At 31.9% G+C, this 24,351-nt stretch overlaps 3 protein-coding genes across 11 annotated transcripts; 2 read left to right on the top strand and 1 right to left on the bottom strand.

Annotated features, from left to right (window-relative positions):
* The first annotated feature begins 2,684 nt into the window (after nt 1-2,684).
* On the top strand, nt 2,685-13,781 carry LOC130807562 (RING-H2 finger protein ATL46-like). Of its 8 annotated transcripts, XR_009040595.1 has the most exons (3): nt 2,715-4,670; nt 9,239-9,359; nt 13,542-13,781. XR_009040595.1 is itself a non-coding variant. In XM_057672820.1 (2 exons), the coding sequence occupies exon 1, from the start codon at nt 3,553-3,555 to the stop codon at nt 4,663-4,665; it is 1,113 nt and encodes a 370-aa protein (XP_057528803.1). In that variant the 5' UTR covers nt 2,714-3,552; the 3' UTR covers nt 4,666-4,670; nt 6,007-9,160. The 8 variants fall into 8 exon arrangements, 5 of the variants coding, with proteins under 5 accessions (XP_057528803.1, XP_057528802.1, XP_057528804.1 ...); XR_009040597.1 differs by lacking the exons at nt 9,239-9,359; nt 13,542-13,781 and adding an exon at nt 6,016-9,227 and having other exon boundaries at nt 2,685-3,286; XR_009040596.1 differs by lacking the exons at nt 9,239-9,359; nt 13,542-13,781 and having other exon boundaries at nt 2,685-3,286; nt 3,816-3,946.
* On the top strand, nt 12,792-13,609 carry LOC130808601 (aspartic proteinase CDR1-like). Its single transcript, XM_057674054.1, has 2 exons — nt 12,792-13,125; nt 13,293-13,609. The coding sequence occupies exons 1-2, from the start codon at nt 12,792-12,794 to the stop codon at nt 13,607-13,609; spliced, it is 651 nt and encodes a 216-aa protein (XP_057530037.1).
* Nucleotides 13,782-14,292: 511 nt separating the features above from the next.
* On the bottom strand, nt 14,293-19,037 carry LOC130807561 (aldehyde dehydrogenase family 2 member B7, mitochondrial-like). 2 transcript variants are annotated; one of them, XM_057672816.1, is made up of 11 exons: nt 18,925-19,037; nt 18,727-18,832; nt 17,693-17,827; nt 17,476-17,618; nt 17,233-17,386; nt 16,841-17,070; nt 16,168-16,257; nt 15,736-15,909; nt 15,472-15,609; nt 15,193-15,392; nt 14,293-14,727 (listed from the first exon to the last, which is right to left on the bottom strand). In XM_057672816.1, exons 2-11 carry the CDS (start codon nt 18,806-18,808, stop codon nt 14,454-14,456), a joined length of 1,620 nt encoding a protein of 539 aa, XP_057528799.1. In that variant the 5' UTR covers nt 18,809-18,832; nt 18,925-19,037; the 3' UTR covers nt 14,293-14,453. The 2 variants fall into 2 exon arrangements, with proteins under 2 accessions (XP_057528799.1, XP_057528800.1); XM_057672817.1 differs by having other exon boundaries at nt 18,727-19,036.
* Between the last annotated feature and the right edge of the window lie 5,314 nt (nt 19,038-24,351).

The following is a 24,351-nucleotide window of genomic DNA, read 5'->3' as shown; positions in this document are numbered from 1 at the left end:
CATGCTAGCATTTCCAACTCACATGCTTATACAGACTACAGTACACCTCCGTCCAGGTTCCACCTATATTCACCCTTTTGTGCATGTCCTTTGAAGATCAATCATCCTCTTCTTTTTGTGCATGTCCACAGATTATACGATATATTTCCAATGTCGTAGTCATTCAGATGATTTCTTCAGTATTGTGTTTAGCAATAAAATTAAAGTACAAATCAACCTAAAGAAATTTATTTTATCCCCACAAAATCTCTTGAATACTTTCAAATTTAACATTTTATTTTAAAAGAATGAGATTGCCTAAAGTGGGTGTCGACATCGTTCAAAGTATATTTACCTTTTTCTCCTAATAGTAAATATACAAAAATAAGGATTGTATCAATAGGAAAAAAAAAAAAAGAAAAATGTTTATTCAAGAAAAAACGTAAAAAAGAAAATTTTAAATAAGACGTCGGATGAAAATATGTAATAGGTCAGGATTTCACAAGTCTCTAAATTTTATTATTGGATCAATTTATTAATATTTATTTATATATACTTGAGTAACTTAATATAAAGTTAAGGCGCTTATGATTTTATTTACTTTTTACATATTAGTTTAAAATTGGGACCCTACATTTAAACCCTAACAAAAAGAAAAGCCTATACGACAATGTAAATTTAAGTATGAGAAACATTTGTTTTCTATAACAAGGCTTTAAAGGTTTTGATAGGAGAATCGGTTCTTGTCTTACTTACAAAAATAAGATAATATCGCATTTTTAGGTGAGATATTAAGTTCGATTCTCACTTAATCTTCTCGTTCCTACAGTATACTCAGTGATAAAAAAAAAATTTTAAAATTTTATTATAGCCTCTGAGTCTAGCCAGAAACCAGTCCTAATTAAGGATCAGCAACCTAGCCCATCATATTCAAGACCCAATAATCATTAAACAAACTAGAGTTATGGCCCAGAACGAATTGAGCGTGAGCCGTTGTTGGGTACAAAAATAAATTGGCCTCAGCCCACAGCCACAGGTCAAAAAATAAAGGTGGTGGACACAAGAATTGACCATTTTTAGCTTTTCGGAATTGGTGAAAGACTACTTTTGAGTTTTGACCCTTTGAGAACCTCAAAGCTGATAATATATTCAGATCAAACATAGCTATTGTATCATCAACAATGCAAGTCGCTAAGTTGTCGTTTTTTTGCCCACTTCAACGGTGCAATGCCAATGAATAGGACTTATGTATGAAATATTCTCATTATAAAATATGTTTTTATGTATGAATTAAATAGTCTAATTAATATAAAAATTTATCTTAACAGGATTTCCCTTTAAATTTAACTCTAAGGGTATGTTTATTCCTAGTCTTAAATGGATACTTAGAGAATCTTAATGGAGTCTTCGAAAATCTAAGGCCTACTTTAAGACTCATGTAGGCCCCTTCTAAATAGTATTATCATACTTGTATGTATATTTACAAAATGCAAAATATTTTTATACTATAGAGTGAGTTTGGTGATAACATGTAAAATTAGAAAAAATCTTGTATAATGAATAAAAAAATGATAAAAAAATTTGATAATTTAATTTGATGGAGTCAAAAGAATGAGATTTGAGTTTAAAGATATTCACATCCTAAATTTAAAGTTGAATTTAACTTTTTGAGACTTAATAGCTATTAAAAAAACAAGTTTGGTGTGGGTTAAGATTTTCAAATCCAAACTCGAGATCCGATCTTGTCCCAACCTATATGGATCGACCTACTTCATAATCAAATTTTATACTTATTTTATGATTTTATAGATCTCTTTTGCCCTCAGTTAGCCAATAAAATTTAATAACTTTAATTTTTATCCTTTAACTTATGTATTTTTAAAAATTATTAAAAAAAAAAAAAACTCTTGTGCCGAAATAAAGGGAAAGTTATATTAGTCATTATAAATATATTAGAATTCAAAGTTTGCGTCAAACAAAATTTTGGGACGGACTAAAGCGTTCCCGAGCAATACATAGGCGATTCACGTGTTAGCTTGATTGAGGTTCATATGTATCTAAAATTCAAATATATAATCCATCTGGTAATCCTAAGTTTTTTACTTTTTTATGAATATTTTTTTTTAAATTTGAGTGGTGATTTTGACCTTTCAACTTTTCAATGTAGTATTTATTTCGATTGAATTTTGAAAAATGTAATCAATTAGGGTGATCACGGCGTTTATTTTTTTTTGAAAAAATGTCATTTTGTTGGTAAAAATGGCGTAAAGTTAACAAAAAACTTCCTTTTTGTCTACCCCGTGAAAAAATTAGAAGGTGAAGGTCACACTTGGTTTAAACAAAAGGTTTGTCTACCACGTGGAAAAGCCAAAAATTCATGGTTATTACATGAAATTTCCCTATATTTTACTCCTTCTGTTTTTTTTTTATTCTTCTCATTTGCTTTTTGCACATTTTTCAAACTAAATTTTAAGTCTTAATATCTCTAAATATACATAATAAAAATTATAGAATATATATTATAAAAAATATACATTAAAATGAATTTAATGTGATCTCACATAAATATATTTTATATTATAAATATATCTTAAAAATATTAATTAAATTTGTCAATTTACAATGAAATATTTTAAACAGGAAGAGGTAGTATTAGACTTTGATCCCACAAACATAACATTGTGTTCGCACATAAAAAAGGAGAATGAGAATAACCAAAAGTGAACAAAGCACACACTCTAGTCTAGGGTATACGCAAATTACTAATATAACCTTGTATTTCTTATTTGGTGAAGCACAAGAGCGGCCTAATCTCTCTTGCCGTTTTGCCTTACCATCAAGTGGCATCAACCCTCCCTTTTTGGAGGATCCCACAACCCCACAACCCACAACCCACAACCCCTAAAACACAAGTAAGTTGAACTTTTGATTTTCCCACAACTAAAAAAAAGAACACCCAATTAACCAAAACCGCAAAAAGAATAGTTAGAGAGAGGAAAAGGAAACTTGAGAATCTTGAGAAAAGCAAGAAAAAAAGCTCCATTAACAATTTCTAGGGTTCTCTACCCACTTCTTTTGTTTTCCAAACTTTGAAGCTTATTCATGAGGAAGAAGGGTAGATTTTGGTCAAGTTTACTTTGAAAAAGTGTAAGTTAATCCTTTGAAAAGTTATCCCAAATTCACCATTAAAATTTCATTAGTCACTTCTTAACCCCTCAATTGACTTGGATAGTGTTCTTTTGTCAAGAAGTAGAAGCCAAATACATGGGACAAAGTATTTTTAAGCACCAAGTTTCCTCCTTTTTATGTGAGTTTGTTTATTTCTTCCAAGTTTTACTCTCATTTGAAGTCAAGATTTAATTTTTGTCATTATTTTAGTTGCTAAATATCATCTGGATTGCTTGCTATTACACTCAATAAAGGTGGGTTCTTGAAATCATGATTGGGTTATGTGAAAAATCAATGCTTTTGGAGATGGGTTCTTGAAAAACTTCAAATCTATGACATTATGGTGTGATATTACTCAATTAAAAGGAGAGAAATCTCATCTTTGGGTATGCTCAATTTGTTAACATGTCATTAGTTCAATCATCATCCTCATCATCATCATCATCATCTTGGTCATCTACAAATAATCATGATTTGTTTCAAAGAGATACAACTCCACAAACAACATCATCTCCATCATCTTCTTCTTCAAGTGGAAAAATTAGTCCTGCAATTCTGTTTATTATAATTATTTTGGCTGTAATTTTCTTTATTTCTGGTCTTCTTCACTTGTTAGTTAGATTCTTTACAAAGCACAGATCATCCTCAACTTTTGCCCAATCTAATAGATACCCAGATAACAATTCAAGTCCTGATGCATTTCAAAGGCAACTGCAACAGCTTTTCCACCTTCATGATTCAGGTTTAGACCAAGCTTTTATTGATGCACTTCCTGTATTTCAATATAAGGAAATTGTGGGTTTAAAAGAGCCATTTGATTGTGCTGTTTGTCTATGTGAGTTCTCAGAGCAAGATAAACTAAGATTACTACCTTTGTGTAGTCATGCTTTTCATATTGATTGTATAGACACTTGGTTACTTTCCAATTCAACTTGTCCACTTTGTAGGGGTACACTCTACACCCCAGGGCTTGCAATTGAAAACCCGGTTTTCGATTTCGATGATTTGAGGGATGAAGATGGGGTTGATGGATTAGGCCACAAGTCACTTGAGATTGAAATTGTGGGTGAGAAGAGGGTATTTCCTGTGAGACTTGGCAAGTTCAGAAGTACAAGTAATGAAGTTCAAGAACAAGTTTTGGCTAGGAAAGAAGAAGATGTGGGTGAAACTAGTAGTAGTAGTTTAGATGCAAGAAGGTGCTTTTCAATGGGTTCATACCAATATGTGGTTGCTGATTCAGTTTTCCAAGTTGCATTAAACCCAAATAAACCTTCAACTATTGATCCTAATTTGATGAATATGAAAGGAAGAATGGGTGAAAATGGGAATTTAGCTATTAATATTGGGGATGCAGAGGCTAGAAAAATCAATATTGGTACCAAAAATGAGAGTTTATCTGTATCTAAGATATGGTTATGGTCCAAGAAGGGCAAATTTCCAAATTCTTCAAATACTGAGTTTAGTGGTTTTCCTGTTGATATGAGTTTGCCTTGGACTAATAGAGGTCAAGCAACATAATGAAGGTATTCCTTACCTTTTGTATTTCTATATTTTTTTCTTTTAAACTTCATAAAAATTTGATCTTGACCCACCTAGTCACTTACATATGTAAGGCCCCCAAATTAGGCTCTTGCTTTTCTTTGCCTTTTCTTTTTCTCTGTATTTAATTAATATTTTGTGGGTTTGGCTAGCTTGATGTGAATTAGGATGTGCTCCTTTCTATCTAAACTTTTAGGCTAATGGCAGTGTAACTTTAATTATCTTGATGGAGTTGAATACAAGCTTTGTTGAGGAATGAATTTGCTTTTATACTTGACTAAACTTCCCACTTATAGATTCTCTGTTGATTATTATTACACTGTTTTAATTGTGACCCCTTTGTTTATCTTTATGTTGTTTTGCTTTAAATATTTTGAGTAAACATGTCGTGTTCGTGTTTTGTTCCATGTGTAAGTTTCATTTTGTTTTCTGGTTGCTCATGAAACTTGTTCAAAATTGTATACAATGTATTCCCTTGTAGAATTGCATAATGTTCAACACATAGATTAGTTCCGATTAGGAATGTGATCACTTAGATTAGATGAGACTCTTTAGTAATTTTTGTCGGGTTAGAGACAGTGTCACCTGATTTGTGTCGCTTATTGAATACAACGAATTATGGTTCATTTTGGGCTATTTGTGGTTCATGTTTGAGTGAATCATGAACTCTAAAGGCGAACTAGATAGTGAATTACATGACACTGGTTAGAAATTGTCTAGGCTTCTCTAGGGAGATTCTTCATTCATGGAATTATTGTAACTATTGACCAAATGTTGTTTACTTCATCCACTCGTGGAGTCATGAGCTATCTTCCAACTAGGTCTTGTAAGCTTAGTCATCTCATACAATAGTCATTAGAATAAAAAATATACATGCTCATAATTAGGTAGAATACTTTTAATAAACACTTGTATGGTCTAATTGAGTTTGTGGAAGTACAGAGCTCCTTTAAGAATCGAAGTATAAAAAATTACTATATCAGTAAATTAAAGTACGATTTTGTCCTAGGTTTTATGATACAATGCTCATCATTGTTCTAATAATAATAGTAGTTCATGTGTTCGTTGCGAGTTATGACCGGTATAGAAACTTAAGCATACATTTCTACTTTTGAATAATGAATAGTATTGTTTGGGTTTGCGTTGGAAAAGATGATGGGTCATTAAGTTTAAGTTGGTTTGTGCTGAGAAAAACAATTAATTTTAGTATTTTTTGGAGATTAGCATGCTTAAAAGACTTCTGTTGCAATTATCGTGATCTCAAAAAATTTATTTGGTGCTTCAATCACCAAGTATGTAATGATTTGTGATCTTGTCAAGTGAATACAGAATTGAGATATTAATGTTGCGGTTTAAAGCTTGATGGCAAACCTACTTATGTTGACGAAGACTTTATTGGATGAGAACGAGTATCTTCATCCGGTTGCACGAGGCATTGATTCATTTAGTGTGTATGAGCTTGATGGCCAACCTACTTATGTACATAGAACTATAGGTGTGCACCGGTCCAAACCCAGACCGGATCGTGTCGGAACCGGTTCGACTTGAAGACCGGATTTTGAAATTTTGAGGACTGGAGACCATACCTGTTACTTCCCTACGTAGAACTGTAGAAGCCATTAGGCTGTGGCCGGGTTGAATAGGTTATATCATCAAGCTAAAATTGAAGATAAATCGCCTTAGAAGTACTTTTTTGGCAATGAAGTTATAATGGTGGATTATCAAATTTTTTTTTTTTTTTTTTTTTTTGGATTCCGAGGTAAGGTCGTAGAATTCCCTATATGCAGAGGTCACCCATGATGCTCAAAATTTCTACTTGGAACACCATCTTTTCATAGTTGCTAGTAGTTGTATTGTCTATTCTATCACAAATATAGTTAGTTACTAGTTAGGGGTTACTAACAAAGCCATTCCACTTCATAAGGAGAATTAATTCTGTATTTTAAATTCTTTTCCAATTGATTATGATATGCAGAAATAAGGGCCTACTAGCAGAAATCAGGAACAGTTTTTTGTCATCCAAAAGTAAATGTATGTCCATTTAGTGAATGAAACAAATCTGAGTGTGACTCTTTGCTGCACCAATTTGACTGAGTTTGTGTGACAGTTGAGATGGGCTATACTTTTTGTTCTTATGTTAAACATTGATTCAGTTTGATCTGTGGTATCATGATTTTTCCCCTTACATACAAAATTGAAACATTACCATCAAATGTTCTTGAGAGTCACAAGTAAAATGACTAAGATCTGTCAGCAGATTTGGTTTTGGTATTACTATATCGGTCGATCAATTCAAAAAATTTGAGCATGGTATGACCTACTTACACTCGATATCGAACTATCGATAAGCGAGTTAGTGTTTTGTTTTTCGATAGGAAGTTTTTAGGAAAATGGAAGGTTTGAGTGTTGATAACTTTAACACTTGATTTGAATTGAAGGAATTGAAAGGAAAGAGATGAAAGTGATTTGGAGAACTACTATTGGATAACAAATTTAAAAAGGAGGGGTTTGAAAGGAAAGCGATTTGAAGGAATTTAATTTTAGCTTTTTAAAAGCATTTTGTTAATAGTGATAGGATGACGACACAAATCAAGTAAATCAAATACCCTTAGGAACTTCATTCAGCAAGTCTTATATGAGACCGTCTCACCATGAGATGATCTATTAAGGAAAAACATAAAGAAAAACAATGGAATTTGAATTTGTACAAAGCAGTAAATTTTTTTTTTTAAAAGTTTTGATTGACCCAATTGAAGCCGACGGTTTGAATAAAAAATTAGGAAACTTCATTTGGTTTTTATTACCAACGGTCGTAAATTTCTATACTAAATAAACTGTTTATTTTTTGTCTGCTTTTTTAAAAAATATTGGTATATTAGGTTGGCAGATAAATTCTCATACCCATCATCTTTACATGTATGTAACTTGGTCTCCAACGAGTAGCTATACGACATTCAAATTCATACCCGTATCAAACTTGTAATTAATCTTTTTTTTTTTTGTTAACAGTTAAAATTATTGATTTTGTCAACTTTTTTAATTACCAAGCTATTGGGCAATGCAACCCAATTCCCAAATACATATACAAAGGGGTTAATAGGGGGGGTAGGTTTATTTATGTTTTGAAGGTATGTTTATAAAGCTAATACTTCGAGTAAACTAAAAAACTTTGTACATCATTCATTGAACTTGGATAATAGAACTCTAATTTTTAGAACATTGAAGGATAAAAAGCAAAAGAGGTTGAAGACTTAGAAGGCTACAAGAACCCAACTTAAACTAATGCAAATTAGGTGCTTTTCAAAGGGTTCGGGCTTAAGTGATAAGTTAATTGACAAAGAGCTACTCTTGTTATCGGTGAGATTAGCTCAAAACAAGAAGCTTTATATGCTAATGATTTGTATTAGTTGTATTGTTTAACACATATATAAAGTGTGTCTCACGGTATGACCATCTCATACAAGAATTTGTAATTGATTAATATGATCATTATGAATTTATGATCTTCAATAGTTTCATTCAGTATTTTTCGTTTTGTTATATTTTTCATGCTAAAACTTATTTTAAAAAGAAAATACATCAAAATAAATGGAATATAAGGAGTAAGAAAGAACAATCACATGGAGAAATACTAGGCCCTTGGTTATGCAGGCTACAAGGGTCATCATTGTTTTAAATCTATTTAAGCCCTAATTTTCTCCCCATAGTAATCTGTACGAACATGTTGATGCAAAGTCAACTCGATCGAACCAAGATTGATAACAGAAAACACAAGCTACTCAAGCTAGTAAAGTGGTAAGTAGTTTTTATTATGCATAATCAAGGGATGGAGCAAAAATTTTAAAGGTTTAATTTATTTTTACAATGTCTTTTATATATAATTATTAATTATGAACATTGTAGGAGTATGTTATATCAATATGCACTATTGTGCACAATTATAATCCATAGAAATTACTAATAAGAAAAAATTAATTAATTTTTATTACGAGGTCAAGATTCTGAGACATATTATAAAGTAGTATACAGTTTAGAGGTTTTATGAATTTGTATTTCATTAAAATTTGTATCTCAATATAAAGTTTCATAAATTTATACTTTATTAAATTATAATGGTTAGTTTTAAAAGTGAGACTCAACTTTTTATTGTTGTGTGTACTAAAGCTTCGGTACTTAGACGGCATTTCACATTAGCATGATGGCATTATTTTGTGTTTCTACTATACAAAGCTAACTACCTTCTACCTTCTGTTCAGTATAAGTATTTTATTTATTTTTGACATTATTTATTAATTATTTTTAAATTGTCTTTATTCATAATTTATAAGCTATATCATAATTATGCTAATTATTATTTAATTCGTTCTATTACGAAGATTATTAATTTTTAATTTTTATAATTTTTAATTATGTATAATTAAAGATATTAATTATAGAAATAGTACAACGACAAATATATCCAGTAAAATGTGACACGTAATCTGAATAGGGGTGAGTAAATTCTATGCTTATTTTAGCAAATGTGTAATTTGGTTAAGAAACTTGGGTGTAGTTACACTGACGAGGACGAAGACGAAGACAAAGATCGATTCCAGTTAACTGTATGCGTGTCATCAAAGTTCGATAGAGAAGCCTATATGAGGTCCTTGGATTATTTAAAGTCAAAAGTAAAGGTAAACAACCATTCTAGTATTCCGTACAAGGCAGGGCCTAGATGGGGGTTTTTCTTTTTCCTGAAAGAGGCGGACATACTATACCCGGTACCCTCAAGGAGGGAGTAAAGAGGGATGTGCGCAGTCTAAAAACCCACTCAGGTGATACCTGCGCCCGGTAGGAGTCAAACCCCAAACCTTTTACTTCACATGCAGATGTTTTATTCGTTGAGCCACAAGCATTTTTGGTGGATTACTTAAAGTCAATTATTTTTACAGCTAATCTCTTGAGAGACCATCCTCAAACCCAGCCCACTACATACCTTTCATTAATTATTAAAAAAATATGAAATATAGTAATGCTCATTTAAGTTTTGTGAGTTTCAAAAAGAAACTGTTTCAACTTCCTAAGCATAGCAGAAGTAATTCTCCTCGAAAAAAAGCGATGCATTTAATGTTATATTCATCAATCTTTTTTTCTCTTCTGCCATTGTTGTGTCATACACCAAATCTTCCACCATTTATATGATTATTTTACTAATCGTCTCTAAATTTTGCAATATTTTTGAGAAAGAAGAAGAAAGGCTCAAATTTGGTTCTTGAGTTTTTTGGAATTAAACTCCCAATTGTTGTTTTGTAATTTTTTAAAATTAAGTCTGATGTAAGTAGGCATTAAATGTGCTGTAAGTTGACATTAAGTCTTAAATAGGTTGACATTAAATCTGATGTAAGTAGGAAATAAGTGTGTTGTAAGTTGACATTAAGTCTGATGTATGTTGGCAATAAGTCTTTATATAAGGTTGCATTAAGTATGATGTAAGTTAACATTAAGTCTGATGTAAGTAGGTATTAAGTCTGATGTAAATTGGCATTAAGTGTGCTGTAAGTAGACATTATGTGTGCTGTAATTTGACATTAAGTCTGATGTAAGTACACAATAAGTGTGTTGCAAGTTGGCATTAAGTCTGATGTAAGGTTGCATTAAGTATGATGTAAGTTAACATTAAGTCTGATGTAAGAAGGCATTAAGTATACTATGAGTAGGCATTAACGATGATGTAAGTAGGCATTAAAACACAAAATTCTTAAAATGTAAAGGATTTAATATATACAAAATCCTTAATGTCAACTTACATCATTCGTAATGCCAACTTACAGAATGCTTAATGTCTATTTACAGTATACTTAATGCCAACTTATATATGCTTAATGTCTACTTACAGTATACTTAATGTCTACTTACAGTATACTTAATGTCAACTTACAGTATGCTTAATGCCTACTTACATCATCCTTAATGCCTACTTACATCATCCTTAATGTCTACTTATAGTATCTTTAATATCCATTTACATCATTCTCAATGCCTACTTATAATATGCTTAATGTTAACTTACAGTATGCATAATGTCTACGTACAATATGCTTAATGCCTACCTACATCATCCTTAATGCCTACTTATAGTATCTTTAATGCCTAATTATAATATGTTTAATGTGTATTTACAGTATGCCTAATGCCTACGTACAATATGCTTAATGCATACTTACCGTATGCCTAATGCCTACATACAATATGCTTAATGTCTATTTATAACATTCTTAATGCCTACTTACAGTATGTTTAAAGCCAACTTCATTCACGTCCTTTCTTCTGTTTCCAATTTGACATAACACAATTTTGTGTTCTTGTATTTGGGATTAATAATCCTCTATCAAGCTTGCTTTCTTCTTATAAGTTTCCATAAATGTAACAAAAGAATTACATATTGTTCACACAAAAAATTACATACTATCAACACGAAATACATATTATTAAACAAATAAATCTGTCAAAAATACCCTAAAAAAGAAAATAATAAATCAACAAATAAATGAATTAAAATTTATTTACTTATGAACAAAGAAAAATAAAGAAGACGAAAAGATGAAAAATTTATCAAACTTGTTGATTCAGCAAGTTATGGTATGAAAAATGGAGAAAGTTTGAGAAAAATAAATCTATCAAAAATACCCTAAAAACGAAAAAAAAAAAAAGAATCAGCAAATAAATGAATCCAACTTGTTTACCTATGAACAAAAAAAATTAAAGAAGACGAAAAGATGAGAAAATTAATCAAACTTGTTGATTCAACAAGTAATGCCCTGAAAAATGGAGAAAGTTTGAGAAAAGAAAGCTTGAGAAGGGAAAGCATGAGAAGAAGGAAGGTAAAGAAATTAATAAAAGAAAAATAAAAACTGACATAAATGTTGCACAGTTAATGAGGGAGTTTATTTTTTAGAAACTCACAATTTCAGTTTTTTGATAAGATCAAATTTTAATTTTTTTTTAAATAAATGGGCTAGCCCATGAAAGATGGTCTCTTTGAGAGACCGCCTTTCATGAAAATTTGTGTTTTTGTTAACCAATATTATAATTATATAAGGTCCCGTCAAAAAATATTTATTATTTTGTATTAATTGTTTTTGAAAGTAATTGGCTATATCTAAATATTTTATTTATTTAAAATTAATAAGAAAATCAATGATGTAAGTTTATGAAACAACAATCAACTAGGGAGATTGTATCTAGTCTGCTTAAAACCAACACCATATAGAATTATCTCAAATATCATATACAACTTCACATAATACAACTTTATACCAATAAGAGTTGGTCATTTAAGATCATAAATATAATTAAATTATTTACATCTCAATAAAAAATAACTCATCTTAGATAAAATCGTCTCACTATGAGACGTGCTCATAAAATTATGCTATTTATCTAATTGATCAATTTAAAATTGTAAGTGATTACTTTAATATTTTAAATGTACATAAGTCAATTCAATAAAGATAATCTCATGATAAAACAGTCTCATATAAGAATTAGTGATAAGAAAATTCTTTCAATGCTAGGTTAATAGAAAGAGAAGGAAGACCATAATTGAATGACTCGGTTAACAAGTCAAACTTATGACTCATTATTAGCCATGCATACTTTTATATAAACCCATACAGTCTCTTCTTAGCCATCACCACAAACAACCCTTCTTTTTAAACAAATAACATGATGCATTGTTCATGTACTTTGTCTAAAATTCTCCTAGTATTCCTAGTATCCTCTTTGTACCAACAATTTTGGTTGTTGATGCTAGAAATTACTTGGTATCTTCAAATAATGTCTTCAAAATTGATCTCATCCATCGTAATTCACCACTGTCTCCTTACTACGACACTTCCATAACACCCAAAGAACGTTTTGAAAGATTACCCTTAGGCTCAATTTCTCATGGACACAAAATTCGATTATCCTCTAAATATTATTATGATATACCACCAAATATGGCTGAAAGGTCTGATTAAATCCCTAATGGAGGTGATTATCTTATAAAATTCACACTTGGAACACAAAAAGTCGAATTTCTAGCTATTGCAGACACAGGAAGTGACCTTATTTGGGTCCAATGCATGTGTGAATATAATACTACTTGTATTCCACAAAAATCTCCATCTTTTGACCCAAACAAATCATCGACTTTTGATGTACTTCAATGCCCTTCTTCAACATGTCAGAGCTCAGATCTTAAAACTCAATGTGACTTAGATAGTAGCAAAACAATTCCATTTAGAAAAAATAATAATAACAATGATTCATCATTATGTGCATATGAGGTTCTTTATGCTGATAAAACACTAAGTATATGTGTCCTTGCTAAGGACACTCTTAGCCTCCCTTCTTCTGATCAAACTACTTTCTTAAGTCTTCCTTCATCCGTTTTCGGGTGTGGACTAATCCAACAGGGTAACCTCGGGAGACAGGGAGAGGGAATTGTCGGGCTAGGGAGAGGCCCATCATCGTTAATTTCACAATTGGCCAACAAATCGACAACACATTCAATTTCTCTCTGGCCCCTTTATCTTCCGAGGGTAAACTAACTTTTGTTGCTAATGTTATGGACCCTGGTGCAGTCTCAACTCCTATAAAAAATGGACCACGTCCAATTTTTTATTACCTTACCCTCGACAGTATTAGTGTCGAGGGTAAGGGTAATCTGGCCCAAGTGCCTGTAGGCACAGACATAGTCATCGACTCTGGTACCACTCTTACATATCTTCCGACTAGCGTATATGATGGCGTTAAGGCTGCCTTGACGAGTGCCATCGAACAAAGCCCAATACCCAGCCCCAGTACAGTTTTTGACCTTTGTTACAACACAGGTTCAGGTGGGCAGCTTAATCCTCCTGATGTGGTGTTGCACTTTCAAGGGGCTGATATTTTGTGTTAAAGGCAATTAACACATTTTGGGATATCGGGAATGGAGTAACTTGTTTGGCATTGGTAGCAGCAGAAAAAGATTTGATCTTTGGGAATGGCTATGCGTATGTTTATAATTACTACTCATAATATTATAAAATGTTGCGTTTTTTGTATTTTGTTACCTTAATAGTTAATTTGAATTCTGAAGCTTATATAATTAATTGTACTTTTATAAGTTTTAGTCTTGAGTACTATTGTGCCACATATATGATACATCAAGGAGCTCACTAGCTTTGTTATAGATTTTTCTTTGGCTATCATTGTCATATTTTATGTTGTAATATCGTTGTTGAAACCACTTTTTGTAATAATTTTTAATTAAACAACACTATAACTATTTTTACTAAAATTCATTTTATATGAGAATTGTAATTTTAAATTACCACTATTTTGATGACATATGTGAAGCTTAACATTTAATTAATGTAGGAGTACGTACATATGATGAATTGATGATGCTTATTTTAGAAGGTCACGTACCAATTATAATATAAATTGAGTCAAATGATAGTACTTAGAATACATTCTAAACATAAAAAATATACATAAATATAAAATAATTTCTTTTTATATTTAAAATCTCATAGGTAAACAATGTTACACGTAAAACAAATCATAAAAAGTAAATCGAGGAAAATTTAAAAAATTAAATTTTAATGTCAACTTTGTATATCAATTTATTTTATTCGTAAACCGGAAATAAGTCTACATTTTTAAAAAGGGTCAATTGAGTCCAACCCCCATAGTACATTTATTATGAAGAACAAGGTAGGTTAAAAGAACAACAAAAATAGCCAAGAATATTAGTGTTTCTACAACCAAGCAGGATTCTTGAGAGGAGTAACTACAGCCTTTACTTGCAGGTAATTCATCAAACTGTAAATACCCTTTTCTCTTCCTTGACCACTCATTTTGTAACCTCCAAACGGGATGGCAGCATCAAATACATCAAAGCAATTCACCCAAACAGTGCCAACTCTTAAGGCCCTAACCAATGTGTTTGCAGTGTCTATGTCCTGGGTGAATACCCCTGCTGCAAGTCCATATTGAGTCGAATTCGCTCGTCGAACCACCTCATTTAGGTCTCTGCATTACACATTTAGAATTAGTCTCATCTTTTCGAATTCAAATACTCGAAACTGTTGGGATAGTTTATCTCACATAGACAGATTAAAGATGGTGTGACACTTTATAAGTTATTGGAGCCCTTCTTCCCATTGTCATATGGATTGGGACAGTATATATCTCCTTGGCTTATGAAGTGTGTGCACTTCATTTCTTCCTGTTAATATGTTGGCATTTACAATAAGTCCAACTCACTTTAACAGCATAGTCGGTTTTGGCTATTTTAGGGTCATTTTGAAAAAATCGCGAATTCAAAAAGTGAATTAACAAGTGCAATATGTTAAACTGGTCTACTATAGCAAACCCCTCTCTTCGGGCTTTTTTGCTTTAGCATCGTCTTTGTTCATACTAATTTTTCTCATAAATCAAAAAACGAATTAACTAGCAAATTATGTTATGTTTGCTAGTTCGTAGAAAGGAACTCACTTGAATTTCAAGATGGATTGAACAGGACCAAAGATCTCATCCTGTGCAATTAACATGTCTTCATTGACATTGGAGAAGACAGTAGGCTGAATGTAGTATCCCTTTGACCCTATCTGTTCTCCTCCAGTTTCAAGCTTAGCTCCACTCTCGATTCCTGATCTGATATATCGCATTACCTTCTCAAATTGCTCTGAATCGATCTGAAGATTTCCAACAAATTTCAGTATCTTAACCTGAATACAAGTAGTACATTACCTACCATATGATTTATGATCTTACCTGAGGACCTTGCTCAATGTCCTTCCTGAACGGGTCACCTACAACACGTTGCATTGCACGAGCCTTTGCTTTCTCTACAAATTCATCGTAAACGCTTTCATGTACATATGTACGCGAGCCAGCACAACAACATTGTCCCTACAAAAACAAGTTGGAAACTTAGAAACATATTTGCGTCTAACATAGATATACGAGTCTGAGAGTAACGCCCTACTATATTTGTTAAGGATAAGAAAAGGAATAGTGTGTAAAAGTAGCACTAACCTGATTAAAGAAGAGAGCAAAGTGAGCAACTTCAACTGCCTTGTCTATATCAGCATCCTTGCACACAATGAAAGGAGATTTTCCTCCCAGTTCCAAAGTCACTGGCTTTAGATTACTCTTTGCTGCCATTTCCAGCACTATTTTTCCCGTCTCAGTTGATCCCGTAAAGGCAAGCTGCAATAAGAATTTTATGCGCGTTTGCATCCAAGCGTTATACAAAAGCGAATCCAGGACACTAGTATATGATGGTTTTTAATATACTACTATACTTTTGTGCTATATGTTACACAATTCAATATTAAAATGGTTTTTTATTATATGAGCCGGGTCATGGCCTAGGCCTAAATTCCCCGGTTATACAAACAGTTCTTGTGATACGGAGATTGGAATACCGCATAACTCTTGAATCAATTAAGGCCTCAGGCTTAATACCTTGTCCACATCCATGTGAGATGCTAGAGCTGCACCAGCAGTAGGACCATAACCAGAAACAATATTTATGACGCCTTCAGGAAGTCCGGCCTGCAATAACATTCCGATCTTAAAGTCAGTCAAGTTTTATCTTATTTTTTCTCCTTTCACCACCATTTGTTCGTTCTCGATTGAGCCAGAGATTTTTTTTCTTTGGTTTTGGGTTATAATAGACTATTTTAAAATAATCCATTCAATGATTCGCACTTCTTATTTATGTGAAGTTGCAATGATGTTTGCTACCAAGGGTTAATCGGAACTCCATGTTGGTAGGAGTGTAGGACTTAGGAGCACCATCGGGGTGATGGAATGTGGGTGTTTCGGCTTATAATGAACTATAATAAATTGATTCGTTAAATCATGTGCACTTTGTATTTTCGTAAATTGTAGATTATATTAGCTACCACAGGTCAATTAGAAAAACACTTTAACCTTTAAGGGTACGGTTTTGTACATCTGACCCCACAAACTCTACCAAAGTGGGAGTCTAGGGAGGCGAGAGTTATTTAATGATGTTGGGTAACAAAGTTATGTGTAAATTTTCACTTCATGTTGATTGGAAAATAAAAAATTTTGCAATGTGCCAGTGGTACCTATGAAACAGAGAATTGTAGATTAATTACAGGCTTAGTACCTCATGAAGGAGTTTAGCTGCATAAATGGCAGTCAATGGAGTTTGTTCAGCAGTCTTCATAACTATGGTGTTCCCACAAGCTAAAGCAGGTCCCACTTTCCACACAAACATAAGAAGAGGGAAATTCCAAGGAATAATCTGCCCTGCTACACCAATTGGTTCATGCAGGGTTTCAACATGATGTGGTCCATCAGCAGGCATTGTTAGACCATGGATTTTATCTGCCCAACCTGAAGATTTAACAGCAAGTATTATATAATTTGATAGAATAAATATTGGACCTAGGGCTATATTACGAATACTATTGAGAAAACTCGGGACAAATATTTCTATTATGGTATCAGAGCGTTATTCAATCGTAATTAAGATCATAATTCGTTGTCTAAACCAACCTGCATAGTATCTCATTTTACGAACACACATTGGTAGTTCAATCTTAGCAGCTTGTTCGTATGGTTTTCCATTGTCCCATGTTTCAAGAGCAGCGATCTCTTCTGTGTGCTGTTCAAGTAGATCTGCAAACTTCAACAGGATTTTTGATCTTTCCTGTCGAACGAAAGCTCTGAATTAGTTGCACAATACATAACCTTCACATAAAAATCCCCAAAAACACAAAATTAGGGTAGGTAATGTACATAAGCAGTCATCTTTGGCCAAGGGCCTTCATCAAAGGCTTTACGAGCAGCAGAAACTGCGTGATTGATATCCTCAACATCACCCTCGGCAACCTCAGCAATCACATTTCCTGTTCTTGGGTCATATGTCTTGAATCTTTTACCTGTTGATCAAAACTTGTTATGATCATACACAAGATTCTTATGCAAAAAAATGTTTCAGATGATTAAGACTGACTTGAAACTGCATCCACATATTGTCCATTGATAAGAAGTTGTGTGTATTTCACTTTAACAGGTGGAGTAATGACTTCCTCAGTGGCAGCAGCTGTGCTGTATTTGCTGACTACTCTTCTCAATTGAGAAACCCTCCCTATTAAACAAACACACAACGCACATCACTTCAATACCCTATGCCAGTAAATGGATCCCGCCTAAGCAGAGTTTGAATAGTCGAACGATGCAAGCAATTAAATTGTTGTAATAGCAAAAATGATGTTATCAATCAGCTTTTGATAACAAACATCATCTAAAACTTCAGATACATAAGAATCTCCTGTAATTTAATGAGTCATTTTAAATGGAATTTTTATGGGTTATAAATTTTAGTCAGAGTACAATCTCTTCTATAATAGTTTTAAGACCTAAAGATTGCTCAACATACGTTGAACAAAGTTCATGTTGACCAATGACCATTATGTAACTACATGTAACAATATGTTAATGTTGACATTAAAAAACATACTAAACAAATAATATATCTAGGAAGACATATAGCAGATTTACATTGGAATAATTCAATTTCCAAGTATAGCATGAATCAATGATTTGTATATAAAGTTTGTAAGATCTAGAAAAAAAAATGTAACTTAATCCAAGTACAGCTCATTAATATCAAGAAATCTGACCATCATCTTGTAAGATGTAATATTCAAACAAACATTCAAGCTATACTTAAAATTATAAATCTATAATGTTAAAGAGCATATAACATATCTTATACTTCGACCATAAGCTTAGGCTTTTGGTTTAGTTGGTTTTTTAACATAATATAAGAAATCAACATGACAAAAGGTCACAGATTTGAATCTCAACAACTTCTCGTTAAAGTGAAATATTAAGCATCGCATGGCTAATTATCAGCTTAAACTTTTGGTTGAGTTGATTCTTTTAACATATAAAACGTCGAGCAATCAACTGAACTAAAAATTCATGACGATTATTGAAGCAATAATATGTTATATACTCTATCAAATATGAAATGGGACTTACTTGAAGAAGTGATTTGAAAAGGTAAACGGATTGAAGAAAGCATAGATCGAGAAAGGAAGGATGACAGCATTTGACTTGCCATACTGCTATCACTTTGACTTAATCCCTTTTATGAACACACAAGAAAAAACGTACTATAAATATCAGTGAATTGCAGAGACATAACAAATGAGACAGAGGATGGTGGATATGTGCAACCTGACACTTGAAAGTCAAAGCAGATATGAAACAGCTTGTACATCGGAGTTTCAAGGAAGTTAGCTTATATAGAAAAGAATCTTGCACTTAAAATTTAATTTTTTTTTTTTTTACAAAAATATAAAACTTCAGAGTTCAGATCTTACATAGGATGGAGCAAATCACTTTAAATATTATTATAAGTGTAATCCGAACATACAATCACATGGCACTTGTCAAACTTTAATTTCTTTTATCAGATTAAGCGATTACTAGCCTTTGTTGTGATAATCGAAACCTGTCAACTCACAAGTACAAAAGAAAGCCCTTCACTTATTAAGTTAACTTATAATTCTTAGTTTCTTTTAACCGAACTAAGTTCTTATATATGTTTTAGTCAAATGGAAGAATTATTTAAATTAATATTACATGCAATGTAATTCGATTAGATACGACAAACATTAATTTTGTGTTTTCTAAACTTAAGAAATGTAATATTTCTTCCAATTTACTTGTTAATCTTAATTTGTATTTTATTCTTAATCTATAAATTAGAATATAGTCAAGTGAGATCTTATTTGATTCATCTCAATACAAAGATTTATCCACTCTTTATAATATTTCGTTATGTATAGTAAGAGATATTAAGTATTGAATAAGTGCATTGGATAGCGAGAAAAAGCAAATGTCGTATTTTCATTGAATTGGAAGGAGTATGAACCAATAGAACTTAAGATAAGGCCATGATGTTATCTAATACACTAATTATAATTACGAAGTACTCCTAGTGTGAATGAAATCGAAGAACAACTTTTTTTTATTCTGGTGTAAACGAGAAACGAGTTTGTTAATTTTTAGTATTTTGAATTGCATGTCCGTCAATTTAGATACGAATGATTTAGAACGCTAGAGGATGCAAAGTTTCCTTCTTCGTGGATTAAGAAAAAGTCGATTGAGAAAGAAGAGTCATAAACAAATGTCATTTGACGGACTAATAATCATATAAAATTCCTATTATCAAAAAAAGTAATCACACAAAATAATATTTATTTGTCTATTTATTTTGTATCATTTTAGATTATAATATAAGAGTTATTCCTCCCAAATATGCATAATGAAACGCTAGAGTAATTGTATATCTAACAACAAGAATATTCACTGTTTCTCTATAACTTTACTCCATATGACTTAAAAAACTCTCAGAATTGTATTATTTACATTATTAAAATACTTATGTGCTTCCAGGAAGCTAGGCATTAATTATCGCGTAAAAATTAGTAATAGTAAGTTGATTATATTGAAAAATAAAAATCAAGAGAGATTTCAAATTTTGAATTTTTATTCACATTACTCAAGGGAAAGAATAACAAGCTCTATTTATACAATATTAATTGAAAGAAAAAATAATTTTTCCTAAAAATAACTAATTCTAAAAAAACCTAATAACCTTTCTTAATAATAGGAAGTTATTAGAAAAAAACTCTAAAATTTAACTGTTATTTTCTACACTCCCTCCTCAAGTTGAGTGGTAGGTTCTTGAGCACCCAACTTGCAAAGTGTCTCTTCAAATACTTTTGTTCTTACTGCTTTCGTAAGAATGTCCGCAATCTGGTTCTTTTGATGTGACGGATGGAAGACTAATAACTATCTTTTCAAGCTTCTCTTTTATGAAGTGACGATCTACTTCCACATGCTTTGTACGATCATGTTGAACCGGGTTCTCTGAAATCTTAATTGTAGCTTCATTATCACAATAAAGCTTACACGGTTCAAACCAAGTTCATCTAACAACTTTTGAAGTCATAAAATTTCAGTTATTCCTTTGGCGATACCTCTGAATTCTACTTCAGCACTAGACAAAGCTACAATTTTTTTCTTCTTACTTTTCCAGGTCACTAGATTACCTCCAACAAAAGTAAAATATCCAGAGGTTGACTTTCTTCCATCTCTATCTCTTGCTCAATCGGCATCAGTATGGGCTAATAAATCAAGATTACAATTCTTTTCAAACAAAATACCTCGGCCACACGTTCCTCTAAGATATCTAATTATCCTCATGACAGCTTCGAGATGATCGGTTTGAGGGAGATGCATAAATCTACTTATAATTCCTATCGCGGATGATCTGTCTAGTCTGGTATGAGAAAGATATATAAGTTTACCAACTAGTCTCTGATATTGCTCTTTATTAGCCAATTTAGTTCCCTCAACAATCTGTAAACCATAATTAGCTACTATTGGAGTTTTTCCTGGCTTGCAATCAATCATCCTTGTACTAGTTAATAGATTAAGAATACATTTCTTTTGGTTTATGAATATTCCGAGCTTCGATCTAAGAACCTCAATTCCAAGGAAGTATTTAAGATTTTCAAGATCTTTCATTTCAAACTCTTCAAATAATTTATGCTTCAACTTTGCTATCTCTTCCAAATCATCTCCTGTTATTATCATATCATCAACATATATTATTAGACATTTAATTTTCTTTTCACATGTCTTCAAGAATAGAGTATGGTCTGCATTACTTTGTCTATACCCAAATCTCCTCATAACAAGAGTGAATCTCCCAAACTATGCTTTTGGAGATTGTTTTAATCCATATAAGGTCTTCTTAAGTTTGCACCCTTCCCCCTTCTTAAATTTGTGAGTGAAGCCGGAAGGAGCTTCCATATAGATTTCTTCCTCAATTTTCCATGAAGAAAAGCATTTTTGACATCAAACTGATTGAGAGGCCAATTTAAATTAGCAGCAGTGGAAAATAAAACTCGAATCGTATCAATCTTAGCAACAGAAGAAAAAGTTTCAGAGTAATCAATCCCATAGATTTGTGTGTACCCCTTGGCTACAAGCCAAACCTTATATCTTTCAATTGTACCATCAACATGACATTTAATAGTAAAGACCCATTTGCATCCAACTGCTTTTTTATCATTCAGAATGATGCACTTTTCCCAAGTGTTATTCTTCCGTAAGGCATTAATTTCCTCTTCCATAGCTATCTTCCAATCTTTACTCTTTACAGCTTCATCAACATTACGAAGAATATTGTCAGAACAAACTGCAGTATGGAAAGAAATAGTCTTCTTTGATAATTTACTCTCTGCAATGTTACTAATAGGATACTTCAATTTTCTAGATTCAAACTCTGGATCATATCTCCTTGGCGGAATTCCTCTTGCACTTCTAGGAGGTAATACATACGTATTAGTTGGAATTATATTAGAAGTTTGATTAATACTTTCCTCGTTCCCACTAACCTCTTCAAGAGAAGAAGTACCAACATTCTCATTAGGCACAGGTGAAGATAAAGTAGGTGCTTCAATAGAAGGAGTACCAACATTCTCACTAGACGCGGATAAAGATAATGTGGGTGAATCATTATTTATTGACAGAGTCGGAATCGAATCTTCTTGTGTAGTGACACGAGTTGAATCAGAAGATTAAGTAGTGTGTCTTGATTAGTATCTCGATTATTATTAATAAACGACGGATTCTGATTCTCTTGTGCCTCTTGTGTCATTTCTGAATATGTTAACTAACTAAGATCTCCACTTGCACTCTCGCCTTAAGATGTTAGTTGGGTATAATAAAAAGAATCTTCAAAAAAATCACAATCCATTGTAGTATACATCTTTTCATGAACTGGATCAAAACATCTACAACTCTTTTGATGAACACCATATCCAACAAACACACACTTAATTGCTCTAGGTTGCAATTTATTTCTATCTCCTTTCTTAAGATGAACATAAACAACACAACCAAACACCCGTGGAGGAAGATGAGCATTTCTATCCCTATCTTTAATTTTACTCATTGATGATGTAAGTTGGTTGGATTAGATGCTTGATGATGATCATTTATTAAGTGATTATGTTCAATGTTGCTCGATTATATGCTTGATGATGATTATTTATGATCTGATCGTGTTTAATGTTGCTGAATTAGATGCTTGGTGGTGATCATTTTTGATCTGATTGTGTTCATTATTGCTGGATTAGATGCTTGATGATGATTTGTTATGATCAGTTTATGTTCAATATTGCTGGATAAGATGCTTGATGATAATCATCTATGATCTAATTATGTTTATTGTTGTTGAATTAGATGCTTGATGATGATCATTTATGATCTGATAATGTTCAATGTTGCTGGATTGCATGTGTAATGATGATCTTTTATGATCCGGTTGTGTTCATTGTTGCTGGATTAAATGCTTCATGATGATCATTTATGATTTGATAACGTTCAATGTTGCTGAATTGCATGTGTGATGATGATTTTTTATGATTTGGTTGTGTTCATTGTTGCTGGATTGCACACGGGATGATGATCTTTTATGATCTGGTTGTGTTCACTGTTTTGGTTGTTCATTAGGCTAAACTTCTGCTTGTGGGTTTGAATTTGTTTGCGAATTTGTTAAACCTAAGTTTAAACTGACTTATATAACCCTATAAGTTTCACTTGTGTACTCTTCAAAAATACCATAATCATTCATTCTATCAATGTTTCAAATTAAGAAATGAACTCCTTCATATCCGAATCAAAAATCTCGTTATAATTTACATTTTCATCCATATTTGTTGCTTTAGTAATTCTTCAATATTTCTACTTGAATGACATTGTGCAATGTGTGCTTTGTGTGCATTAATTAACTATTGACAATCATCCTCGCCCCCAAATTATTTAAGTGTTGTGGTTGTTTTTTTCAAAATTAATGATTAAAATTAAGCTAGATTCTTAAGCTTATGAAATGAAGTTGAAGTAAAATGATAAAGAAGAGAAGATGATGTAGGAAAGATAAAGTAAAGTCTTTATATAATCTAGTTAGTAGAATTTCATTTTGGTGGGAAATAAAATCATCCGAACATTATTGTTTTGGTGGGAAAAACATTTCTCAAAATATAATGTATTGAAAATTTGGTGGAAAATTAAGTCTCCACATGTAATCAATTAGATGTATCTTTCTCTTTAAAAAAACTCTACTTTTTATATTTTAACATTACCTAAAAAATTGATTTATTCAACTTATGTGAAAAGGGCAAAATTGAGATTTTGAAGAGAAAATGACCCTTTCTTAAATATTGTATCCAACAGTAATATTGCTAATTAAACAGAATAGAAGAAGTAGTTTATTGCACAATATCTCTCTATGTTTAAGTTATATTATCTTCGAACTAAATTATTGAAGCATCATTCTGTTAAAGTTATTTAAAAATACATTATTATATCCTTCACTACTTCAAGTGCATGTAAATCTCTTAGGATCCAATTAATAATTATAATTGGACATGTCACATGATATAGCAAATGAACAATAATGAGTAAAGAAGAAAACAAGATTAGAAAATCCTAAATAAATAAATAAATAAATAAAAGATAAAGCGGAATTTTTAATAATGAACTATATTTTGTTAATTTTATGAAATTAAATTTATTTATTGTTTA

This window comes from Amaranthus tricolor, chromosome 3 (genome assembly GCF_026212465.1).
Source record: "Amaranthus tricolor cultivar Red isolate AtriRed21 chromosome 3, ASM2621246v1, whole genome shotgun sequence".
Taxonomy (NCBI): Eukaryota; Viridiplantae; Streptophyta; class Magnoliopsida; order Caryophyllales; family Amaranthaceae; genus Amaranthus; species Amaranthus tricolor.
This window is presented reverse-complemented; position numbering and strand designations above follow the sequence as displayed.

Bases quoted from the DNA above. Each gene is read 5' to 3' on its own strand.
- LOC130808601 (XM_057674054.1), top strand. From the start codon at position 12,792: ATGTGTGAATATAATACTACTTGTATTCCACAAAAATCTCCATCTTTT. The intron at 13,126-13,292 runs GTAACCTCGGGA...ACCCTGGTGCAG, and splicing joins GTGTGGACTAATCCAACAGG to TCTCAACTCCTATAAAAAAT.
- LOC130807562 (XM_057672820.1), top strand. From the start codon at position 3,553: ATGTCATTAGTTCAATCATCATCCTCATCATCATCATCATCATCTTGG.
- LOC130807561 (XM_057672816.1), bottom strand. From the start codon at position 18,808: ATGGCAAGTCAAATGCTGTCATCCTTCCTTTCTCGATCTATGCTTTCT. The intron at 15,910-16,167 runs GTATTAAGCCTG...TTCTTATTGCAG, and splicing joins CTCACATGGATGTGGACAAG to CTTGCCTTTACGGGATCAAC. The intron at 14,728-15,192 runs GTGAGTTCCTTT...TGTGTAATGCAG, and splicing joins CAATCCATCTTGAAATTCAA to AGACCTAAATGAGGTGGTTC.